This window comes from Ictalurus punctatus, chromosome 28 (assembly GCF_001660625.3).
Source record: "Ictalurus punctatus breed USDA103 chromosome 28, Coco_2.0, whole genome shotgun sequence".
In the NCBI taxonomy this organism is placed as follows: Eukaryota; Metazoa; Chordata; class Actinopteri; order Siluriformes; family Ictaluridae; genus Ictalurus; species Ictalurus punctatus.
The window spans coordinates 2,176,755-2,201,835 of NC_030443.2; the positions used below are offsets into that span (position 1 = coordinate 2,176,755).

The window sequence follows — 25,081 nt, forward strand, 5'->3', positions numbered from 1 at the left end:
CGTGCACATGCTCAGCTGTCACTCACACAGTGCTGAAAGCGAAACTAAAAGTTCTTCTTATTATTATTATTATTTTAGTACTAAGGGACGCCCTGAAGTGTTTGGGGGTTCGATTTGCGCCGTGGCCCTGTGTGTGCCGAGTTTGCGTGCTCTCCCAGGGGTTTCTTCCGGGTTCGCCGGTTTCCAAAGACACGCGTGGTATTCTGATTGGTGTGCCCAAAGTGTCCGTAGTGTATGAGGGTGTGTGATTGTGCCCTGCGATGGATTGTCCAGCGTGTACCCCACCTTGTGCCCCATGCCCCCTGGGATAGACTCCAGGTTCCCCGCGAAGGTTCGCCGCTTCTCCCTGAAGGAGAAGCGGTGTAGAAGATGGACAGATTTATGGATGTCAATACGAGTCAGTTCCTGTCCTCACTTACGATGTAGCAGCTATAAACAGTCGTTCCCTCACTAGCGCTCTCTTTATTCTCTCTCACGAAGTTAATACATCATCAACAACAACAACAACAACAACAACAACACACAGCTTGTCATGTTATCAAGCGTAAACTCTTCTGTCCTCAAGTGCTGACACTGGAGACTCCTTCCGAAAACGTTAAACAAACGCATCCTTGTGTCCACCGAACAAGTCCGTGTGTGAGGCGTTACTATAGAAACGATAACGTATTAGAACGAGAGCGTTAATATAGACCTGGGTTAATATAGACACACTGTCAATACCTCCTGACCAATCAGGATGGAGAAGCCAACAGTGCTGTGGGATTATGCCGATGTAACCGGTGACTCCTGGAGATTACTGACTCCTGGAGATTACTAAACTTCTGACATGGTCCAACAGCAGGGTTTACAGTAGCTCACCAATGACTGATACACACCTCACACACTTCTCAGAGGAACAGGAACCGGTCTAGACCGGCTGGAGGGTGTCCTCATCTCGTGTGTGTAAAATAAACCTGCACGTTCAGGTGTCAATCTGAGCTGGTATGTGTGTGCGTGTGTGTGTGTGCGTGTGTGTAAACCAGAATGGTCCATGAGCAGTGTTTGGCCTATAGCTCTCAGTATTGTGTGTAACACACTGCAGAGAGAACAAACTGTTCAAAACAAACGGACAACGAAAAGACAGAGGGGTGTGTGTGTGTGTGTGTGTGTGTGTGTGTGTGTTCTCATCCCCATGTCCTGAGCAGAACGTTTTGATCCAAGGCTGTGCAACCAAACATACAGGTACATCAGTTACAGATCAGACAGACACACACATAGAGAGAGAGAGAGAGAGAGAGAGAGAGAGAGAGAGAGAGAGAGAGAGAGAGAGATAAAAGGTCTATGTGGTTTAGGACGCAGCCCCACATCAGCGCGAGCGCCCAGAATCAAATCTCTCTCGGTTTACTAACCGTTCGTCCTCGCGCTGAGGGTGTGTGTGTGTGTGTGTGTGTGTGTGAGAGAGAGAGAGAGAGAGAGAGATTGATTTAAACCCACCTTGCGCGCGCTCTGTCCGGGTTTTCAGTTCCTTGCTAATCGCACGTGAGTATATCCACCATCCAGGAGCGCGTGCCCCCGCGTGTCTCTCAGTCCCCCTGCAGCGCCCGTGACCGGGACTCTGATATTCCCTCCTCACGCGCTGTGTGCGGAAAATAACAACCCGACACACAGCGGACACGGTGAAGCTGCGCGCGCGTGTACGTTATGTGCTGATGCGAGAAAACTGGAGACGCTCTGCTTAAAGCTCGCGCCCCGCCCCTTTCTCTCTCTCTCTCCCTCTCTCTCCCTCTCTCTCTGGAATGGAGTCGCTCTCAGGACGGGAAGTTATTTATTTTTCGGATAAACAATTATTAACAGAATCACAGTGAACAGAAACAGCATCGATTTAATATCATGGTTTTTATGATTGTTAATAATAATAATAATAATTATTATTATTATTATTATTATTATTATTATTATTATTATTAGGCTTTTGCTCACAAACTGTCAGGATAACAGTAGTGTTGTATAAAAAACCTGTTCAAAGATACCTTATTTAATGGCTATAAAAATGTATTTAATTACTTATATATATATATATATATATATATATATATATATATATATATATATATATATATATATATATATATATATATATAATTTATATAAATAATTAAAAAAGTAGATATATTTACCACTGAAATTGAGAGAGAGAAAAAAATAAGTCTGTAAAAATGAGTTTGATATTGCATCATAAAAATTACGTCTACATTTCAATTGTTTAATTGAACTGAATTCTATTTACTATCTGAATATATGGTTGAATATATGGCTATATGGTTGCACCTCGATGACGTCATCACGCTGAAAAGCTCAAGCGCAAAAGAAAAGCTGTCCACATGGTACAGATCATTTCTGTTTGAAATAGGTTTGGGTGAAACAGGCTTGGATTCTTTGCACGTAAAGTTTTCCGAACAAAACCCTCTGACGGCCCTGTGCGAATAAGTCCGACTGTTCGTGTTCGTCTGATGCGAATGATACGCGAGGAGTTTGAGAAAACGACGTTTAAGAGCTTGTTTTATTTGTTGTTGTGCGTGCAGGTGTGTCGTATATCGTGGCCGGGATCGTAGGAACAACCAGGAACCCTTTTTCCATGGTGTTTCTTCTGAAGACTTGAAAAGGAAGGAGGAAGTAAAGCCTTCAGGGTTCAGCGACAACACAACAATAACCGGCACCTGCTAACCGACTGCGTTCACCTTGTCATCAGAACCGCCGACGTTCTGTACGGTGTATCTGCCGAGCAAACCTGCAAGACCGTCCGAGAAAACAGCGTACGACAGAATAGAGCAGAGTTTTCTCCGAATAGAAACAAATCGAGCGGAATTTCACCATAAAAAGGACCAGAATAGAATAGAATCGGTTAATTCCGTAATACAGTACAAGGTTTATTCACGGTCAGGATGGAATCGAACAGAATAGAACACAACTTTTGTTGAGATAGAATAGCATTGTCACCAGTGAATATACACGAATAGAAATGGAAGAGACGAGAATTCGTTTTGACATCATAGAATGGAGTTTTAACAAGACAAACAGAATAGAATAGAATGGAGGTTTATTATAACAGACTGAAACAGAGCTGTCGTAATAGAAGAGAACGGTCTCGTGAGAATAGAATCGAAGGGTGTTTTGTTGTATTAGAGTTTTATCAGAATAGAGTAGAATAATCAGAATAGAATGGAGTTTTATTGTAATGGAATGGAATGGAAAAGCGTTTTGTCACGATCGAACAAAATTGCCATTATAGAATGGAAAAGAATGAAATCGAGAGGAGAATGGAATACAGAATAGAGCGGACACAATGGACATATCAGAATAGAGTTTTAACCTAAATAAATAAATAGAATAGAAAAATCAATAGTCTCATCAGAATGAAAAATAGATCGAATTCGGCAGAGTTTTTGGGAGGAACCCGGAGAACCCCGGAGGAACCCAGAGGAACCCCACACAGACACGGGGAGAACATGAGAAGCTCCACACTCACTCACAGTAACCCCCTGAGCTCAGATAAAAGATATTATAATGTGGAGGGAAAAAAATGCATTCTGATAGAAGATTCCGGAAAAACAGGAAATCTGACTTTTAAGTGATACAAACTTATACATACATTCCTGATTCCACACCAGGATCTCTCTCTCTCTTTCTCTCTCTGCACTTTTGCTTCCTCTGTGTCTGTGTGTGTGTGTGTGTGTGTGTGTGTGTGTGTGTGTGTGTGTGTGTGTGTGTGTGTGTGTGTGTGTGTGTGTGTGTGCACTCGCTGACTCACCATTAAACCCAAACTGTAACACACCCAACACCAGTCCCATGGGAATCAGCCAACTGCGTCAGAAATGCTGATTATGATTCAGTGTGTTTTTACGTTTCTGTTACAGTAATGCTCCGTTTCCTGTACCAATAACACCTCACCACACACACACACTCATTTTCTCTCACACATAAAACAATGTTCCATATTGTTTGGTCAGGAAGGAAACTTCTGTTTTGTGTGTGTGTGTGTGTGTGTGTTGCTGAGTGCCAGGTCATTATTATATTATATACAAAACACTGAACGCTTAAAACACACATGGACTAGACGTGCTTTGGTGCTCCTGGTGTGTGTGTGTGTGTTGGGGTGCCAAAACTTTTGCTCACGCACAGAAGCTCATAAACGACTGCAGCGAGGTTACATCACGGAATTCCACGGAAAAGAGTTTCCCCTTCTTAGTAAACACTCTGCACGAGCCGACACTTAAATGTTTTGTTTCACTGGAATCTCCGGACGCCTGCGATCTTGTCTCATCGTGTCCACGCCGCCGCACGCTCGCCTCAGAGGCACCTGTCCTGGCTGTGTGATAAAGTGAACCGATCGTATCGCGCGAGCGCTACTTTATGTCTCGACTTCCTCAGCATTGTTCGAAGCGAAGTCTGTTTATCGCCGTTTCCGAACCCTGTGGCTCTGAGGTTAAAGGTCATGTTATAGGAACAATTTGCGTCTCGGCCCGAATCTGCGGAACATCTGCGGTAATTTATTCAAATTGCAAGCGGATCTCGCGGAGTTTGCTCAGTTTTGCGTTCGATTCTGCGATCACGCAAAAAAAAAATCACGGAATCCCTGAGGGACCGATGATCGATGATCGACGCCTAAAATTTACAGAATGCTAAACTTGTAGCTCTAAAATTTGAACCCGTTGCTTAAACGTAGCTCCAGTGCAAATTCTTTAATAAATAAATAAATAAAGCTAAATTCATTGACCGGACGCGTCTCGCCTAGTGGAAGCACCTCGAAGATTTCTTTCTGAAGTTTGGTGTGAAAGACGTGTGTGATGGTTTAGTCAGAAAGCTTGTATGTTTTTGCATATTGAAGTTCCATGAGGAAAAAACAAACCAAAAAAACCCCCCACACTCGTTTACCTTCCTCGTTAAGAGCACTAACAGCTCGTCTGTTGCTCCGAGTTCGAATGACAAAGGGCTGATAAGACGTGGAACGGGTTTGGCCGGCTTCAAAGCCAGTCTGGGATTGTTTTGGGGCTTCGGCAGAACGCAGTCAGATTTGCATCGAAAGCCTTGAGGAGATACACGTGACACTTTGGCATCGTGATAGAACACGGAAGCTGGGAGAGTTTTCACATTCCGGGTCTTTCCCGGGAAACAGACCAGGATTCACACCAGTTGTATGGAAAGGTATGCAAACGGTCAAATCTAGAACCCTTTCCGTATTGCAAATATTTTCGTTTCGCAAGCGAAGAACCATTAACGATACAAAGAACCCACTGAAGAACCATGAGGATAATACTCCTGCTACGACCAAATCATCCACGCTTGGAATTATTACCAAAAAAAAAAAAAACACGTCACTCATCACCCTTGATACATTTTGTCACCGATTTGCTGGGCGACTCATCACCTGAGCCCCTCCCCCTTCCGAAATGAGTTCCTACATATAATAGTCTGGAACATGACTCAGCCGCATGACCTACTAGTCATGATAAGTGTTGTCATTGTTCTTCATTGAGACGTTTATGTAATGACAACCAAATGAATTACTGGGCACAGGAACCTTTTCTGGAACCGGTGACGTGACCTGATTTTAGGATCTACCAGACCCATTTCCACCACAGGAACCCTTTCAGGAACCAAGCGCTTTTTTCCTTCAGAAACTCCAGAACTAAAAACGTATTCGGTCCTACTAGGCACCCTTCCTTTCTACGTTTTCTAAAACCGCTTGCCTGCTCAAGAACTCACAAACAGAACAATTTAGGTTCTACAAGGCGCGTTTCCACCACATGGTGCGTTTTTGCGATGACTTTTTCAGGAACCAAAAAACAGAAATCGGGTGTTATTTTAAGTACCGATGGCTATTTCCGGAACGCGGGACCAGAAAATACGCAGGCCGAGATTCGTTTTCTCTAGGCACATGTCTAGCTCACGAGCAACGCTTGAGGAACTCAAGAACAACTGGGCTCATCTGAGGTTCTACAAGGAGCGTCTTCACCACAGAAAAACGCTGAGGATATTTTCAAAAACTCAGGACGCTCGGAAATTCCATTAAAGGTTTTAGTCATGTCATCCAGGAACTCATCCAGGAACTGTGAAGTACCTGTTCAAGAAGGTTCCAGAACTTTTTCTCTTTTTTTTTTAAGAACTAAAAAGGTTCCAGAATCTTGGTGGACATGCACAAAATGTCACGTGACTTCGCCATCGCAGGCTCCGACTTGTCGTACGCGTTCTAGCAAACTGTCAGGTTTTTTTTTTAAAGGTCTTGGCCGCAAAGACGGAAAAACCTGTTAAACATGTTAACACGCTAACAAACCGCCTTGTATAAATTTTTATTGCGAATTGAATTTTGGTTCCCTGTCCGGCTCCGTGCCGTATCGCGTGATATGTGGTGTAGAAAGGAAGCATGGTGCGTTACTCAGCGAGGATTTGGCCTGGTTTACGCAACATGTGTTTAGCAGATCGCCGCTGCAGTGGGAGATGGGATGACGACAGTGGTTCTGCTATGCGGGTTCAGGAAAAGGGTGTGTGTGTGTGTGTGTGTGTGTGTGTGTGTGTGGGATGCGCTGATGACAAACAGAGATACGAGTGTCTGGCTGGTCAACCGTGTGAGATATGAGCTGAGGGTCAGTCATCGGGGTTGCGCAACTGAATTCTCAAAGAAGGTTTTCCAGTCATGAGCAGAAGGTTTGCAGAAGACCAGAAGAGCTGACGGCGGGTCGAGCAGGCATGAGGTGGACCTCATATTCCTCAGGTCAGAAGCAGGTTTGGTTGGAGAGTCTGGAAGAAAGGAAATGCAAGACTGTTTAGGGACTGTGTGTGTGTGTGTGTGTGTATATAAAATCGACTGAGATCAAGACAGAGGCCAGCTATTGTAATGTTATTTCGCTTCCTCGTCCAAATCCGCTCCAGATGTGAGGGAAAGGACTGGGAATAGGACCGGGACCGGGAAGGCGTCTTCGCACGTGCGCTTACCTCCTCAATAAGAGCTCGTTATTTTAAACCGTAAATATATAATCCAGTATGTAAAAAAGCGAGGAGAATTATTACAAAAAAAACAAATTTCCCATTCATAATCTTCTCTCGTTCACGCCAGGTGTTTAAATCCTGCTTATTTATTATCTTCTAGCACCGGAGCTTCGAGGCTAACGGCACTAGCTCGAGCGATCGAACATACGTACAAGGAATGCAATACGGATGCGTTATTGTTTTCTAAACAGAGACAAACACAGACACACAGAACAGTCACTAATGTACATTCTGAAAGCGTATCCAGAGGACTTTTCAGATCTTTCTGGAAAAATGTACCAAAACTATTATTATTATTATTATTATTATTTTACGTGACTATTGTCGGTTTGGGAAAGACTTCGTTGTTATGAAAGCGTTAGCTAGCTTTTGCGGTCACGTTAGTTCAACGAACGCTCGCCAGAACGTTCCACAGGGCGTCGCGTCGTGTCTTCACTCGGGTGACGTAGCTGAGGCTGAGGAACTGGAGAACCAAAGAACATTTTGCAAATGAAAAACGGCGCTTTTTTTCCAGCAACCCTGTTGCCGTGGGGATTTTTTTTTCTTCCCGGTGTTTACTCGTGATCCTGTGGGCATAGTGTTCATATTTAATAAAAAAATCCAAAATTACAATCCAAAATCGGTTTTAAATCCAGATACAGATCTAGATCCAGATAGCGGTATTGCGTTCCACCCGTAGCTTACTCGTACAAGCTAGTCTTTTGACCTTGTAGCGTTATCTCGTCCTAGTGTCCCTACTGAGACCAAAAGAGACTGCAGGGACGTCTCAGCGGGAGGTTATTAAAAAGTATGAGTTCCTTGGAATCCCGGGGTTAATTAACGGATTCGAGTTGAATGGCCGAACTCACGCCGACCCAAATCTCATTACACCCCTCCAGTTAAGAAGCGTAAAGTATGCGTGTTCGAGCAGAGCCCGTGGTGCTGACAGGAAGCCGAAAGCGAGGCGTGTTTTGGCAGCAAACGGGCGCCCTGGTTTTCCTGGGGCTTGAGCTACGACTGAGATCATCGTGTTTTGGTTTAACACGAACCTAACGCACTTCCTTCTTCTTCTTCCTCCAGGCCCCTTTTCGAGAATTAATCAATCATAGAGTTCGCGTCATGTTTAAAGCTGTAGCCCAAAGGCCTCATACCACATTATAAGAGTTCTGGGAAACGCAATCCTCTGCCTCCCTCCCCTTTACTGCAAAATCGGTGGTGGATGAGCCCGGACGTGTTTAATGGTTAGTTCAAAGATGTTTTTGTGCACGCGCTACTCATAGCATGCACACACCGTGTGGCGTTCTCCATGTCACAGTGTCGCTTTACAGACCCCAGGATGGAAATTTAAACCCATAATGAACGAGCCCGAGGCGACTGTGGTGAGGAAAATACTCCTCAGTAGGGAACCCGTGCTCTTCTGGGTGACGCTCAGGTGTGCTAGAGTAAAGACGAGGGGTACTGAGGTGCGTTTACAGGATGCTCATTATGAGCAGATGGGGGATCCTGGGATGAGCCAAGGACAGTCAACAAGTCTACTGTATCCAGGCTGCTGTTTAGATGGTTTGTACGACGCTAAATAGGAGGCTATAAACTCATATTTGTTAGCTCCATTAGCGCTAACCTACACGTTTCAGACGCCAAACATGTCTGGACTGTTCCTTTTAACGTCCAGTCGAAAACCTTCAGGGAAAAGAAGTTGAACTCCGCACCAGCTACGTACAAGACCAGAAGTTTGCACTTTAAATCTTAAACCAGCCCCAGCGGGAATCTGTAATCTGTACGCGCTAATCCTAATAAACAGCTTTCTATCAACTCTGTGATGTTCACAGGTGTTGTGACGTAGCATTAACGGCCACGCTGACAAAGCAAAAGGACATAAGAAAGGAGGTTCCAGATGTAAAGTAGTAAGACACGATATTGGATCAGTGGGAAATATTCCATGCCTTATCTACAGTTAGAGAGTCACACCTTTTTCCAGGGAAGTTGTGCAACCTGAAACAGTCAAATGAGGACATGCGCGGTGTGAAGTTCCTATCGCAACTTTCTCAGTTATGAGATGTAGCTCGCAGTAAAATCCAGTCCCGAGCGCGGTAGAGACTTGTTACTGTGAGGTGTGTTTATCTGTGGAAAGAAAAATAGTTATCGGTAAATCGGACTGAAATAACAGTATAGAATTACACGCTGGAAAGAAACAGTGGAAACAAACGCAGGGACGTTTAAACATCCGGAAAGAAAGAAAGAAAACAACAAGAACAAGAACAACAACAACAACAACAACAACAGTAAAATAGCTTACCTGATAATGAGACAGATCATCAGTATGTATATTCCCGTCCATCCGTCCATCCATTTTCCATTTAACCTACACAGGGTTGTGGGAAGCCTGGAGCCAATCCCAGGGGACTTTGGGCACGAGGTTGGGGGACACCTTGGATGGTATGCCAGCCCACCGCAGGGCACAATCGCACACACATTCACACGCTACGTCCAATTTAGAGACTAGAACACGTCTTTTAGACTTGGAGGGTGTTTATGATCGATTTAGTGCCATGTGCACTATTCAGAGACGTGAAATAACCAAATCCTCGCTTCTATTACCACAAATCGATCTCTTGTGCGCTATGTCCCTTTGTACAACCGCCTTCATTTTTACCCCCCCTCATCCTACATTTCCTGCCACATTCCCTTTTTTTTTGCTCTTTTTATTAACCCTTTCATTTCGAATTTACTTAATGGAATACTTATGTCGCTCCCTTCCACGCCTTCATGTGCTGGAACCTATCCAAAAAGAATATTTCTGTTCCTTGATAATGTACCTACTCTGTATAATGTTTGTAAACATTTCTAACCGCATATCTCGTCTTGATGCCGATTTCCCGTCCATTAAAAACCTCCACATTTGACGGACGACTGTCCTCCACCCACTGAACCTCCATCAGAACCGCGATCGTTTCTGCTGTGTAAACGGATAAAGGATTCGTTATCCTTTTATATATTTCATATTTGAATTCCAAATGAATGACGACCGCTGAAGCTGTTCGCCCAGAATCTGGATCTTTTGATCCATCGGTATATATTTGTAAACACCGATTGTATTTCTGTTCGAAATATCGCGTCATTTTCAGCTGCTTCGAAACACATCCGTGTTTATCCATAATTACCTTCTTTAACTGGAGCTCAACTGAAGGAGTGGGAAATAACCAAGGTGGAGTAATCGACATCGCTATTGTTGGACATAACATCCACATCCATTATACTCATTCACTGTGCTTCTTTATAATCCGTCCATCCACAGCTCTCTACCTTCGGATGTGCATATCCCCAGCATTTATCCTGGATTTCTTTACCGGATGGCTATTTCCATGTTCTTAACTGCATTCGTCTTAACTCTAAAGGTAATTCCTCCATCTCCACTTGTAGCGATGCTATTGGTGATGTTCTTTATGCCTGTGACTGAATTATGTCCGTGACACTGATGCTGAACTATATATAAAACTACCACAGTCAATCGTGGATCTTCTTAGAGCACTGTATATTCTCCAAACATGACTGTCGGCTAGCACCCCAGTCTGTTCCAGCTAAAACACCAAAGTATGTTTATATACCCTTCTCGCATTTGCCAGCTATTTTCTGAATATGGTTGCTGTATGTCAATTTTGATTCCATCCACCCTGTCAAAAATCTGACCACTGATAGCAGCGGTCGCTCAGTGCTTAAGACGTTGGACTTCTGACCAGAAGGTCATGAGTTCAAATCCCAGCACCACCAAGCTACCAATGCTGGGGCCCTTGAGCAAGACCCTCAACTGCCCAGTTGTATAAAAACGAGATATATGTAAGTTACCCTGGATAAAGGCATCTGCCAAATAATGTAACATGATATCTGAGAATCTAAATCCCCAACAGACTGCCTACTTTGTTTATCTCGATACCCCTTTATCTTTTCCCCCCTCCACATAACGCGCCATCATCCGCGTATATCGATCTCCCTATCTCAGGGATATCGATCTCCCTATCTCAGGAATAATCACTTATCATTATATTAAAAAGTAAAGGACTTGAAACGCTTCCTTAAGGCGATCCATTATCAGTTTTTGAATAAGACGTGTATCGTCCTGTCCATTAACAAGCTCGTAATCCCCTTAAATAATTTTCCTTTTATTCCTATTTATCCATCCACCCCATCATATCCTAGCCCTTCTCTACATCAAAGAAGATTTTTTTTTATATATATATAAATTTTTCTTAACTTTTCTTTCTATTAGAGCGCCGCCATGTTGAAATGACGTCACGCAATGGCAAATCGGAGCCGTCTTTGGAGCGCTCGGAGACTCCGAGTGGGAATTACGAGTTGGAGAAACCGTTCAGACGGCTCTTTTCCACAGCAGCTTCCCAGTTCCCACTTGGTCGTGAATGCAGCGTGCACTTCCGGTTGTTCTCCCACCCCCTCTTCGGTTCCTGCACGTTTGGCTTTCGTTCCGCGCGCGACTTAGTAGCGTTTAATAAAGATGCCGCGTGCACGAAAAAGACTGAATGATTGCGAAGGTCCGGATGAGTTACCTGCGAGTGACTCTGAAGAGGAATATGAGGTTTGTTCGGAGGCAGAGAGCGTGGATTCAGCTGAGGAGGAAGCCTTCCAACAAGGACTGGACCTGGCCCTGGACAGGTAGGAGAATCTGTAGCTCTGTTTCTGCATGTAGCATGACACTGCATTTCTGCATGTAGCATAGCATAGCATTGCATTCCTGCATGTTAAATTCATTTCTGCATGTAGCATGACACTGCATTTCTGCATGTAGCATAGCATAGCATTGCATTCCTGCATGTTAAATTCATTTCTGCATGTAGCATGACACTGCATTTCTGCATGTAGCATAGCATTGCATTCCTGCATGTTAAATTCATTTCTGCATGTAGCATAGCATTCCTGCATGTTAAATTCATTTCTGCATATAGCATAGCATTGCATTTCTGCATGTTAAATTCATTTCTGCATGTTAAATTAATTTATGCATGTAGCATAGCATTGCATTCCTGCATGTTAAATTCATTCCTGCATGTTAAATTGATTTCTGCATGTAGCGTAGCATTGCATTCCTGCATGTTAAATTGATTTCTGCATGTAGCGTAGCATTGCATTCCTGCATGTTAAATTGATTTCTGCATGTTAAATTGATTTCTGCATGTAGCGTAGCATTGCATTCCTGCATGTTAAATTGATTTCTGCATGTAGCGTAGCATTGCATTCCTGCATGTTAAATTGATTTCTGCATGTAGCGTAGCATTGCATTCGTGCATGTTAAATTGATTTCTGCATGTAGCGTAGGACTGCATTTCTGCATGTTAAGTTGATTTCTGCAGGTAGTGTATCAATTCCTATCTATGCGGGCAGGGCATCTTTGCATTAAGTATGTAAATTCATAGCTATGTGCAACATGGACATGTTTTACTTGTCGCACTTCTCGTAGTAATAAGAAACTCTTACATTTAAGGCATTTGGCCGATGCCCTCATGCAGATTGACTTACATTCATCTAATTTATTCAACTGAGCAGTTGAAGGTTAAGGGCCTTGCTCAAGAGCCCAGCAGGGGCAGCTTGGCTAGTGCCCGGATTTGAACTCGTGACCTTCCTATGAGTAGTCCAACGTCTTAACCACTGCGCTATTATTTATTATTGATAGCTTAATATTAAGTAGATTATATTAATATATAAACATAACAGCCTATTAAGCATTTACTTGTGACAATGTATGATATTTACGCATGATGGGTTATTATTGCAGGGAAGAGGAAAACACTGCTTTGCTTGCAACACCACCTAAACCAACCAGGTGGCGCAATACCAATGAAGATGACGTGCTACCCGTACAACATCCCTTTGCTCCTGTCCGCACTCCTGGCGTACAGCTTGATGGTCACCAGCAGCACACGCCTCTCGAGCTGTTCCAGTTATTTTTCGATAAGGCCGCAATCAGGGATCTCTGCAACAACACAAACCTGTACGCAGAGGCCAAGAAGCAGAAGGGCATGAAGATGCAGTGGAGTCCCGTAACGCCCCTGGAGATGCACAAATTCCTGGGCCTCATCATTTACAATGGCCTCGTAAAGGCAACAAGAGTTCAAGACATGTGGAGAAAGGACAGGCTCCATAGTTTTCCGTTTCCAGCCTCGGTCATGCCAGGCCACAGATTTTGGGCAATATTCTGTAACCTGCACATGAGCAACACCAAAGAGGACGAGGAGAACGACCGGCTAAAAGGCACGGCCGGCTACGATCGGCTCTGTCGTGTGAAGCCCCTCATGGGGCAGCTCTTATTGGCATGTAAGGCATACTATCAGCCTCACCAGAACCTGGCCATCGATGAAAGAATGGTAGCCACCAAGGCTCGAATGGGCCTGAAACAATACATGAAGCAAAAATCCCCAACGTGCAGTTTCAAATTGTTTGTCCTGGCCGATTCGAGGAATGGCTACACCTCGAATTTCAGCATCTACCAGGGAAGAGGTCAGTCCCGTTCTGGAAAGGGCCTGAGCTATGACACCGTTATGGACCTGCTGACGTCCGCGTCCCTCGGCACGGGGTACCACGTCTACATGGACAATTTTTACACAAGTCCCGCTCTGTTTTGGGACCTTCACAAGAACCGCTACGGGGCTTGTGGTACCATCTGGGAAAACAGAATCGGCTTCTCGAAGACGACAATAAATACTCTTCCTAAAAGAGCCGCCAGGGGTGACATCAGATGGATCAGAACGGGCCCGCTCCTGTACGTTAAGTGGATTGACGTGCAGGAGGTCACCGTCTGCTCGACGATCCACAAGGCATACAGCGGAGAAACAATCCAGCGTCGGCTCAAGAACCCAGATGGAGCTTGGTCTGTCCAAGCCATTCCCGTTCCCGACGCGGTGAAGGAGTACAACGAGTACATGGGTGGAGTCGACCTGTCCGACGCACTCGTAGAACACTTCACGGTCTCGAAGAAGACAATGGAGTGGTACCGAAAACTCTTCCTTCATTTCGTCGACATCGCCGTGGTAAACAGTTATATTATTCACAAAGAGCTGATGCAGGATAAACAGCAGAAAACACTCAAGCAGAAGAAATTCAGAGAAATCCTGTGCCAGCAGCTTGTGGATTTTGGGAGCAACGAGGCCACCACTCCAAAAAAACTGGCGCCCGAGCTAGTGGAGGTGTTGCAGGAGCCAGAGAGGAAGCCGTGCTACCCAGCAACCATCGTTGACACCTCAGCTTCCGCCAAGAGAGACCGAGCCTCAGCTGGGAGGAGACACTGCCTGCTCTGCCTTCAAAGGAAGAAGTACAGCAAGACTATTTATAAGTGCGGGTACTGTGACGTGGCTCTGTGCATCATGGCCGACCGCCTTTGTTTCACCGAGTGGCACGAACTCATGGACTCGTGACGCGTTTTTGAAATCTCGTGCCATTTGGAGATGTTCTTTTTGTTTGCTATGTTTTGAAGTTAGCTGTTATGAGAAACATTCGTTCGTTCTTAAAGTCTCAAGTGTCCACTTTCCCGTGAGCCGTTAACCGCTGCTGTAGTGTCACATCACAAATAAATCCAATGTGGTACAAATGCAACCGGCAGAAATGACATTTTTGTCATTTCGTTCAGGTTTCTGATAGAGATACGGTCACAGCCCTGCGCCCGATGGAGCTTGGACACATTCTGCGTTATTAAAAAATAAAAAAATGCTCACTATTAGCATATAAATCCAGTTATTCGACTCGAATCACAAGTACTGTGGATATATTCCTTGTTATTCTGTCCATGAGCATGGTTCATTTACGTGCTTGTAGCCAAGTTTGGGGTCACAGGTCATGACCTAAAAGTTCACTAACGTTTGTGTGCGAGAGGATGGAGTTTGCTGAGGGTTCCAAGTGCATTGCATTTGCGTCTCCAGTAAGTCAGGAACCTTGAAACTCCAAAATACCCGTCATTTACGGAAGGAGTCTCCAGTACCGGCGCTTCTGGACAAGCCACTTGTTTGCACTTCCTCGGTAACATGACAACCGAAGAAGCAAAACCAAACCGGACATATCCGTTACATTTACTCCGACGTTCATGACACACAAACTGTACGAGCCAAAAGAAAACCAGCGTTTTGGTTTTTTTTTTAAACGATGTTTTATTCCTAATATTTTTAGATATAGATACACAAGTCAAACACAAATCTTTCTGTGTACCTACCTCCCTCCCCCTTCCCTCCCTTCGTCCCTCCCCAGGATCATGAATGTAAAATGCTGCACGGCACACTGTGGCCCCCTTGTGGCAGGGCTCGGTGTTACACACGAGAGAACCTCAAACTCGACAGCAGGAACAGCAGTAATATTACAGGAGCCGCAGTCCTAAGAGTAATAACAGTAGCAATAGCAAGTCATCAGAAGAGTTTTTTTTGTATTAATGATAATAATAACCGTCTTAACAACTCAACTCCATTTGAAGACAGAAATAGTTGATGATATGGGAACACACTTTTTAAAAGAAAAGAAAAAAAAAGACACACAGAAGAACTCATTTTGCTCGATACTCAGGAGATAAAATTTGCAGTTTTTATTTGTTTTGTTTTTTTTAAAAAAAAGCAAACAACAACCTTTCCTACATTTATTACGCTCACTCAAAGGAACCGAAGCCCATTAAAGGATGTGCTGAAATTCTAACTCGTCACTTCCTTACTTGCTTTTTAAAATGACCTCGTGCACACGATGACGAGGACACGCACGCACAAGACATTTTACGCTGAGAGTCATAGATAGGTCGGGACAATTTAAAGCTAAAAAAAGTCAAACGTCCCCGTAAAACTTTCCCCGCACTCCAGGGGGTGGTCTAATCGGCCAAGCGTACGTGACGATGTTATTTCGGTGACCTTCACTCGTTCACGTGCAGACCCGAATGGTCGAGCTGGATAATGGCACCAGTCACGACGATTGCCACGGACCGAGCGGAGGAGGCCGACTGGCTGGAATCAGATCAGTGTGTGCTTTAGGCATGTGCGGATATTGACGTTTAGTAATCACTGGATCTGCTCCGCTTTTTATTTCCGGTTCCAGGTTCTTCTGTAGAAACAAGCCCCGCCCCCAAGAAAACCCTCACGAACGATAACGGTATTGTGTGTGTGCTGAATATAATGATATATTGCGTAACTAATTATCGGCACATGCCATTTTATGCACACACACACGTGACTCGAGTGTGTGGCTTTATTTAGTTCTATTACTCGCCGAGTTGATTTAACGTAAAGATTTAACGTCGATACGACTTCTTACGCACCACTCCGAAGTGCCAGTACGAGTTACGGGTTCTCGTTTTGATACTCCGCCCCCATCTCAGACGAAAAGGGGCTTCATCGTACATCGACACGTCCACTTCTTACATTTAACGTCACAAAAACACGTCGAGGCAAGGCGCCTCCACCTACAAAAATACCGTGCCCGTGCTGCGGCAGATAAACGCGCGACGAACACGCGCCATGCTCTCTCCTGTGTACAAATGCAAAAATAGCCTCCGAGAAGAATATCCGTTCGTTAAGCCACGCCCCCTTTTTTCCAGTTCCCACGTTTAAAAGCAATTGATTAGTGATTTCTCGATAATTCCTACGGTGTATCGACGAGCAAGGGGGTAGATTTGGTCCACACTAGGGGTTGGGGGGGGTTGGGGTAAGAAAGGGGGGGGCAGTAGTTTCATGTCTCATCCAGTGTTTCATTTCACAAATATTATACAGTAATGTAATTTTCCAGAATGGAAAAAACTTCGCATCCTGTCATCCTTTTGTGTTTTACTGTGAGATGCGAAGAAGAGGAATAAAGACTCTGGCTGAAAAAGAAAGGAAAAAAAAAAACAATGTAAAACTTAAACAGAAGTTTCCAGACTTTTGTATGATATTATGGTTTTAATACTTATCCCCTGCACACTTCAGAAAAAAACTCATTTAAAACTTAACTGTTTTTAATTGGGGGGGGGGGTGAAACCTCATTGTAGAAATCTAGAACCCATGTTCTATCCTAGAGCTCTTCATCCTCGGGTTGTAGACGTGTGTGTGTGAATGAAGGGAAAGCGAGCACTTACTCTTTGCGTTCCCTTTCTAAAAACCGTTGCTGCCTACTACACGTACCTTTTTTTTTTTTTTTATTTATTTTTTTTTTTTAATATTACTCGTCACAATGGCGAATAGTTAAATAACCATCAGATATATTAACTAGGAACATGAACATCCGAACTTTAAAAACAAGAAGAAAGGAAAAAAAAAAGAAAAGCGTAATTCTGGTCCTTCACAACGCCAAATAAAACGAACGTGAAGAAAACCTTGGAAGCGTTGCATTATGGGAAACTCCGGGACAGAGTGTTAAAATAAAGCCGTCCGATTAATTGTCCGATCGACAGAGGTGTCGCTGACGAGGGACGCAGACGAGCCGTCGTGCACCGGGAGGCGGAGCTACGTTACAGTGAGTGAGACAGCTAGAGAGAGACAGTGAAATAAATGAGAAAGTAAACAGGTGTATAGCTATGTGACAGGTAGAGGGCGCCGTCCTTCCTCTTGTCTCGGACAGTTCAAGTTCACGCTTCGACGGAATCCCCCCCGCCCCCCCACTCTTTACTTCTTCTTGCCGAAGAAGCTGAAGCGTTTCTCTCGGTCTTTCTCCTTGCCCTCTTTGTTACGCATGGTCACGCCTTCGCCCTCGCTGGGGGACATTGGGGGCATCGTCATGGCCCGTGTCAGGGGCGGTGCCGGGGACAGGTCTTCAGCGTCGTTTGCCGGCATGGAGGAGTGGATCGCCCGTATCCAGGAACTCATCTCAGCCTGTGGAGAGAGAGAGAGAGAGAGAGAGAGAGAGAGATGGACAGATGGACAGAGAGAGATAAGATATGGATGTGTTATTGAGTGAAGAAGCGTGGCAGGACTTGATGTTTGGAGTGTGTGGAGGGACGCACTCACCTCGTCCTTGGCTTGGAACAGGAACTCCTTTCCGTCTCCCAGCCTGAGGGAACACAAGATTAGGATAAGTGTCTCTCTCACTCACACACACCCCCCGTATCCGGTGTGGCTCTGATCGCTCGTAATCCACAGACAGGAATTAAAATTTTTTATCTCTTGTTTAAAAAAAGATGAAGTAATCCCTGACATGGAGTTCTCTGCTTTGAACATTAACGGAAGGAGTCTCCAGTGTTCAGCTACAAGGTCCGGACACGATCAAAGGAAAACGTGTTCTATAGGACGTATCCGTCCACGCGTCTCACCTCAGCTTGAAGACGTGTTTTCTCTTCTTGTAGTCGTGGGCGATCTCGCAGGTGGCCTCGCCGAGGCTGATGGGAACTTCTCCGTGGTAGGGGATGCCGTTAGATGCGCTCTTGTTGTCCTTATAGAAGCCCAGACTTCCCTTCCTCAGCAAGCAGTACACGTTCTGCCACGATCTGCACACAGAGACTCCAAGGTCAAACTCCAGACTTTCACACTAGATATTTGTATTATATATCTGTATTAATACCACACTATATACTGTAATAGTTATATAATAATATAATATAAACACGCCGATGGTGTGGTGTGACGCGGTGTGGTTTTTAACCTGTTGGCTGCTTTCTTGCCCTGGCTCTCCATTTCATGTTTCCTGCACAGCATTCCCTCCATGGCCTCGAGGACCGGCCCGACTCGGATGGGCAGCGTGCCCGACGGCTCGTGCCTTGACGCCGTGTCCAACCCGCTGTCCTGGCCGGGGCCGTTCACCGAGTCCGCCTCCGAGCCCTGCAAACACGCAGGAGTCAGAGATCTCCACGGCGAGACGCTGCAACGTTAACGCTGTATAACCGAGGGGAGGGGACTGGATAACGGACTCGAGCGGCCATGCAGTGAACGGCACAGCACGGCGGTCAGCGCGTTGATGCGAATCATTAATGAGTAGCTCTCTGATCGCTACTTAATAATAATAATAATAATAATAATACCCGAGCACGTCCAAAAACTCACGTGTTTGTACCACTTTTAATTGAATTTTCTCATTTCCTGTCGAGACCTGTGAGGTTTAGTTTTCTGTTTTGGACGTAACGTTGCTGTCAGACCAGACGGTGACGTCATGGGGCCTGGGCGCAATATGGAAACCACAGCAAACAGAGCGCGCGCACACACACACACACACACACGCTGAACCAACCGCGACCAACATTAAGAGGAAATGGAGGAGGCGGCAATGTGATGTTCAGTTCGGCCTTCATGCGACAGAAGTGATGGAAAACGCTCTGGTTTCGCCGGAGCCCGAGGCTCCGATAGCTAATCCGTGTGGACATAAAGGCCGGAACCAAAGCGCTTCCCCAGAGAAGAGGAGGATAACCAACCACCGCTTCTGCATCTCACTCAGTGTTTCTCAATCCAGGATCCAGGTGACCTGATCAGTTCATCTGAACGCACCTGAACGTGTGGGGTGTCTTCTTTTGTACTAGAATAATTAAATGTTTATAGCTGCTAGAACACGAGTGAATTAGTACTAACAAGGCTTACGTTGAGGTCATGGCAACTACACGAAGCCCTGGTGATGAAAAGAAAGGGATTGGGAAACACTGAAATAAATGTTTTTTTTCCCCTTCACAGACCAACACTAAACAGGACAAGGACACTATAAGCGCTGCAGACCACAGGGAGGCTCCCGGCGCCCTCTAGCAGGCCGAGTTGGGAACTGCGGTACCCACAGGATTGCTAGAGCACTCACAGGGCAGGAAGCGATGGGATTAGCGATGGTGCTAGGCTAAAGCTGGACTCGGGCACGTCGCTGGTGATGGGGTTAGAGTACTCACACGCTGCTGTGCCTTGTAGGGTTTGGGCACGGGTTTCGTAACAGGTTTATGTTCCGCGTTCGGGAGTTCAGATACTGAGACCATTAAGGACTGCAGGTGAGAGAAGTGTAACAGGAACAGTTAGAGGGATGTGTGTGAGAGAGAGAGAGAGAGAGAGAGAGAGAGAGTGTGTGAAAATGAGAGAGGGTAATTTGCTCTTAACATGTCAAGTTCACATCAACACTTCACAAACACCATGAATTAAAGTCACCACATGCACACGCGCACACCTTATACAATGTTGGTGTTTTTCAGTGAAGGTGTGTAAAGCCTAACCTGTGACGTGTCCTGGTCGCTGTGGACTCCGTTAACAGACACTGACTGGTTCAGGGTGGTCTGGTCCAAACTCGTCCTATATAGAGAGAGAGAGAGAGAGAGAGAGAGAGAGAGAGAGAGAGAGAGAGAGAGAGAGAGAGAGAGAGACAGGAATAAATCACCGAAATCTCACACACACTCTCCTTTAACTCTGAGAGCTCAGTTTTCATTCACTGCTGGACGTGACGTATATGAACCTCGCTCCGGACTCGAATTCCGTCTCAGACTGTACCACATCCTCTACTGGGGGAGGCGTCGGCGGTCTCCGCGCTCTCTCCTCTTCTTCCTTCCTTCTCTGAATCTCCTGTTCCTCCAGCTGTGAGGTAGAGCACGGGATCATGAATAAAAGATTAAGCTGAAGAGAAACGTGTGTGTGTGTGTGTGTGTGTGTGTGTACCGTGGTGAGCTTCTCGAGCTGAGTGAAACGTTCCTCCCAGCCAGCAGCGAGCTTCTCGAAGGCTTCGTGTCGTTTGATGAGGCTCTCCACCTCGTCCACATTGGAGCCAAGCTCGGCCGCGCGCACCAGCGGCTCCTGACCCGCCAACCACGACTCAGCCACCGAGGCGTCCCTGCTGAACTGCAGCACCTCCAGGACTGACACACACACACACACACACACACACACACACACACACACAGGGACAAAAAGAGTTAAAAACAGCAGAGGTACAGTGGACAATGGACAAACACACACACACACACACACACACTCACCAATCTGCAGATGGTCCATTTTGTCCTGCCACTTCTGGTTGATTTCGTCTCTCTTCTCTTGAAGCTGCACCAGTTTCTCACGGATCTGCAACGTAATCAGATGTGTGCGTGTGTGTGAGAGAGAGAGAGCTTATAAAAAGTTGTTGAGTGTGTGTGTGCGCGTGTGTGTACCTCGTCAGAAGCGTAGTGGTTGTTGTCGATGAGGGCGCGTCCCATGTCGTTGCAGGCGATGAAGCTGCCTGATCGGGCCTCGATCTCTGCTTTAATGTCCTGGTGGTGCGCGATGACGAGCCCGGCCGACGACACGTCCCTAACACACACACACACACACACACGATCATCAAACTACATAACAGTCCAGAATATGTCTCCGTGTGTTTATGTGTGCTGACGTGCTTGAATGTGCTGGATCAAGTGCTATTTTAATGAGAGTGGAAGCGGGGGGTATGTGAGCTGCATCGGTCGACATTTTCTATCCCCCGTTTTGGTTTTTTTGACCGTTTGTAAACCCGTTGTCTCGGAAGAAAATCCTGGCAACCTCGGAGGTGTGAATATATACACATGCGAGCAACATCCCACAATAATACAGAAGTACTCATGCTGATGTTACGATAAACGCAGACACAAAATTGTGGCGTTTTATTATTGGAAGAGAGTGTGTGTGTGTATATAATATATAAACACACCTGGGGCTGTCGTGAGACTGGATCTGTAAGTTAATGCCGTCCATCCACAGCATCAGATCTCGGACCATGCTGAAGAAGCGGAACTTCTCCACCGTGTCCAGTAGCAGCAGCCGTCTGGCTTGAGTGGCGGCCAGGAGCCCCTCCCACGCCTCGGTGACCGCGCGCTCGTGTCGATGGATGTCGTCCGCCTTCTCACCGGCGTAGGCTTTCTGCAGACGCGCCGCGTCGTCCTGTACCTGTGTCACCTGCAGCGAGAGACGACGTAAAGGTTAACGAAACCGAACGCGTTAGCAATACAAAACCATGGCGCCCGAGCCCATCTCTCTCCCTCCGCCGCGCTGACCTGTCCGCTTAGTGCGTGCACGTCATGCTCGTAGGCCGTGTGCTGCCGGTGGAGGTGCTGCACGGTGTTGAGGTCGCGGCCCAGCTCGGCCGAGTTCAGTGCCTCCCTCTTGTTGCGGACTCGCGCCAGCGCCTCGCGGGCGTCCTGCTGGAAGCGCTGCAGCTCGTACGACGCGGCTAGCATCTGCGTGCGCGTGTCCATGAGCTCCAGCAGGTCGGCCCAGGCCTCGTTCAGGCCGTCCTTCCACTCGGCCACGCTGGCGTTCTCTGGGTGGCCCGACTCGATCAAGGCGTCCGCCTGGGCGTTCACGGCGTCCACGCGCTCCTGTCCGATCGCGCTCGTGTCCCGCGCAAACTCCCGGAAACGATCCCGCAGCATCTGAGCCGGCGCGAGAGAGAGAGAGAGAGAGAGAGAGAGAGAGAAACTATTTACGGAAAGAAGTTATATTATTATAGTCTTCACTGATGTAAACTGATCTCTGATGGAATGTAATACATGGCAGAAGAGATTTTTCCCAGTACAGTATCTGATACCATGTTTCCTGGAATTTTACATCGACCCAAATGTACGCTGTGCGAGCGGTATTAAAGTATCAGTACTTTTTTCTTTGAGGCTTAATATAATCAGCAGGAAAATGGGGAAAAATTAAATAAAGACTTACAGTGACGTGCTCGTAGTCCTGGCCGAGCTCGTGCGAGCCGGCGACCACCTCTCTCTCGGCGATCCACTGCTCCAGATCGTCCACCTCTCGCTTCAGCTGCGTGAGACGCAGACGCTCCTGCAGCTTCCCCCTCCTCTCCTCGGCCAGGTCCTTCAGTCCGGCGTACAGCTTGTCCACCTGAGCCTGCCTCAGTGCAATCCGCTCGCTGACAGAGACGGGAGTGTGTGAGAATCACCGTTTACGACACACACCGGCTCAGAGAGAGAGAGAGAGAGAGAGAGAGAGAGAGAGAGAGAGAGAGAGAGATCCCAGAATGCTCCTCACCTCTCAGGATGTTCACCATCCACCATGAGTCTGCTGCTGTTGGCCAGCTGGTGGATGGTCTGAGCGTAATCCTCCAGGGCCTGCTCGAGGATCTGGTGCTTCTTCACCATCACCAAAGCGCTCTGCTCATCCTGTAAAATGGTTAGAAACATCAAAGTGCGCCGCTCGACATGTAATAACTGTTATAAACGTGTTATAAACATCAGAGCGGCACTCATCCTATCAAACGGTTATGAACACAATATCAATGTGTTATTTTATATTGGATGCTATTAGCGGTAATCATATTAAACATACACACACACACCTTGGCCTTCTCTTCGGACATCATGTGCAGCTCCTGCTCTCCCATCCAGGCCTCAGCCTCGGCAGCGTCCGCGTAGAACTGCTGAGCGCGATGGGCCTCCACTAGGCGCGCGTGTCTCTGCTCCGTCTCCGAGATGAGCCGCGCCCACAGTTCCCCGAGCTCGTTCAGACGCTCGTCCAGCGCCGCCCGCCGCTCCCCACCCACCTCCGCCCCGGGGGCCGCCCCGTGGGCCTGCAGGTCGTCGATGCGAGGCTGGTGGCCCTGGATCTCCTTCTGCAGGGTCTGAGGATGAAGACGTGAATCAGGGGATTAGTACCTCAACTACCCAAACACTCTTTCTCTTCACCCCAGTTACTAGCGGTGTTAGTGTTAGTTAACCTGGTTCTTTTTGATGAGCAGCTGGACGCTGGGAAGGTCTTTGCCGTGATCTGTGGATGTAGCCAGCGGCATTCTCTCCTTCACCCACAACTACAGGAGAAAAGTAACAAAACAATTATTTAAAAAGATATTTCAAACGTTATTACGTTCCATATCGATTACAAATGAAAACACACCCAAATTAGTGCGCCATACATACAGCAATTACATGCCATAGTTCAGAAGCAAGCCTTAAGATTTTGTACGAGGCGAATCATTTTCACCACAGCTTTTGGAATGACTCTTGGAAGCCTGGAATCAGAGAGTCGACTCCTTTTAGGATTGACTCCAAAGCTTTAGAAATGACTCTTGGCTACCAAGGCCTGGAATCAGTGAGTCGACTCTTGTCACACATCTTTCACTTAACACTGAGGTGCCATAATTCTGAAGCAGGGGTTAAGATTTTTTCCCCCCAAACAAGTCCCAAAATCCTGGACCTGGTGAAATGTGTGTGTGTCAAGTGTGAGAGTCTCACTATCTCATCCTCCAGGTCTCTGTTAAACTGGTGGGCCTCTTTAGACGCGAGCAGGCGTTGTCGCCTCTGATTGAGAGGCTCCTGGAGCTGAGCGAAGGTGTCCGTCACTCTCCTCTGCTGCCCGTCCACCTCCGCGATCCCGGCATCCTCCGGAGACAGGGCCAGAGCCTGCGACTGCAGAGACTGCACCTCCTTCTCCCGCACATCCATCTGGTGCTCCACCATCTGACGTACACACGGGAACACACACATAGCATCAGGTCATCAAAATTTATGCCTGCTATCAGATACTACACTATATGCGTGGTTAATGGAGAAGATTTTTATAACCGCATAATATTCCATATATGTATATTGGTTATATAATAAACAATCACAATACACATAATAATGTGGCTAACTCATATACTATGCTCATTTTGTTTGCATGAGGTGAGTTATTTTTGTTGTGTAGAGTCGACTCCAAAGCTTAGGAACCGACTCAGTTTTCAGTGCCTGGGATCAGTGAGTCGACACTTTTTTTGGACTGACTCCAAAGCTTTAGAACTGACTCATACATGTCAGTGCCTGGGACCAGTTAGTTTCCCCACCCACCCATCAACACAGCGCGAGCGTACCTGGTGTTTCTTGAGCAGGATGTTGACGCTGGTCAGGTCCTTGCCGAAGTCGTCGCTCTGCAGCTGTGTGGAGAGGTTCTGCAGCCACGTGTCGAGAGCCGAGCAGCTCTGGGTGAAGAGCTCGGCGCGGTTGGCGTCGAACAGACACTGTGCCTTGGTCTGCGTGGTGGTCTCCAACAATTCCCACTGCTTCTGCAGCTCACGCAGGGTCTCGGACACCGTCTCCTCCAGCTCAGGCTTCTCTTTCACCAGAGCCTGACCCTCCTGAGAGAGACAAAGAGAAACTTTAGCTTAAGCAGTTGCTCATCGTTTAGCTTTGGATGAATGTGCACTGCCATTTACACACGTGTGTGTGTGTGTGTGTGTGTGTGTGTGTGTGTGT

At 46.5% G+C, this 25,081-nt stretch overlaps 3 protein-coding genes and 1 long non-coding RNA gene across 9 annotated transcripts in view; 1 reads left to right on the plus strand and 3 right to left on the minus strand.

Annotated features, from left to right (window-relative positions):
• Positions 1–1,720, minus strand: part of cdc42ep2 (CDC42 effector protein (Rho GTPase binding) 2) — a 9,017-nt gene extending 7,297 nt beyond the window's left edge. The window contains exon 1 of the mRNA XM_017459580.3: positions 1,474–1,720. The gene's annotated coding sequence lies outside the window, so the exon portion shown is untranslated. The remainder of the gene's footprint in view (positions 1–1,473) is intronic.
• A 1,339-nt stretch (positions 1,721–3,059) lies between these two features.
• Positions 3,060–9,432, minus strand: LOC124626470 (uncharacterized). The gene is made up of 3 exons (XR_006981333.2): positions 9,299–9,432; positions 8,971–9,123; positions 3,060–6,774 (listed from the first exon to the last, which is right to left on the minus strand). It is a non-coding gene; the product is annotated as an uncharacterized LOC124626470 (long non-coding RNA).
• On the plus strand, positions 6,313–16,069 carry LOC108259845 (piggyBac transposable element-derived protein 4). Of its 3 annotated transcripts, none has more exons than XM_017459569.3 (4): positions 6,313–6,748; positions 10,298–10,397; positions 11,267–11,667; positions 12,785–16,069. In XM_017459569.3, exons 3-4 carry the CDS (start codon positions 11,510–11,512, stop codon positions 14,418–14,420), a joined length of 1,794 nt encoding a protein of 597 aa, XP_017315058.1. In that variant the 5' UTR covers positions 6,313–6,748; positions 10,298–10,397; positions 11,267–11,509; the 3' UTR covers positions 14,421–16,069. The 3 variants fall into 3 exon arrangements, with proteins under 3 accessions (XP_017315058.1, XP_017315061.1, XP_053532998.1); XM_053677023.1 differs by lacking the exon at positions 6,313–6,748 and adding an exon at positions 8,227–10,207; XM_017459572.3 differs by lacking the exon at positions 10,298–10,397.
• LOC108259843 (spectrin beta chain, non-erythrocytic 1) overlaps positions 15,549–25,081 on the minus strand; it is a 69,912-nt gene continuing 60,379 nt past the window's right edge. For 2 of the 4 annotated variants that reach the window (XM_017459561.3, XM_017459562.3), the window contains 18 exons: positions 24,700–24,963; positions 24,083–24,307; positions 23,569–23,658; positions 23,191–23,472; positions 22,884–23,014; positions 22,560–22,764; positions 21,899–22,276; positions 21,556–21,800; positions 21,041–21,179; positions 20,870–20,954; positions 20,553–20,749; positions 20,353–20,471; positions 20,117–20,192; positions 19,802–19,891; positions 18,583–18,758; positions 18,254–18,427; positions 17,952–17,994; positions 15,549–17,816 (listed from right to left, as the gene is read on the minus strand). In XM_017459561.3, coding sequence (XP_017315050.1) covers positions 17,610–17,816; positions 17,952–17,994; positions 18,254–18,427; positions 18,583–18,758; positions 19,802–19,891; positions 20,117–20,192; positions 20,353–20,471; positions 20,553–20,749; positions 20,870–20,954; positions 21,041–21,179; positions 21,556–21,800; positions 21,899–22,276; positions 22,560–22,764; positions 22,884–23,014; positions 23,191–23,472; positions 23,569–23,658; positions 24,083–24,307; positions 24,700–24,963 — 3,126 coding nt within the window. In that variant the 3' untranslated portion in view covers positions 15,549–17,609. The remainder of the gene's footprint in view (positions 17,817–17,951; positions 17,995–18,253; positions 18,428–18,582; positions 18,759–19,801; positions 19,892–20,116; positions 20,193–20,352; positions 20,472–20,552; positions 20,750–20,869; positions 20,955–21,040; positions 21,180–21,555; positions 21,801–21,898; positions 22,277–22,559; positions 22,765–22,883; positions 23,015–23,190; positions 23,473–23,568; positions 23,659–24,082; positions 24,308–24,699; positions 24,964–25,081) is intronic. The other 2 variants (XM_017459563.3, XM_017459564.3) reach the window with 1 other exon arrangement.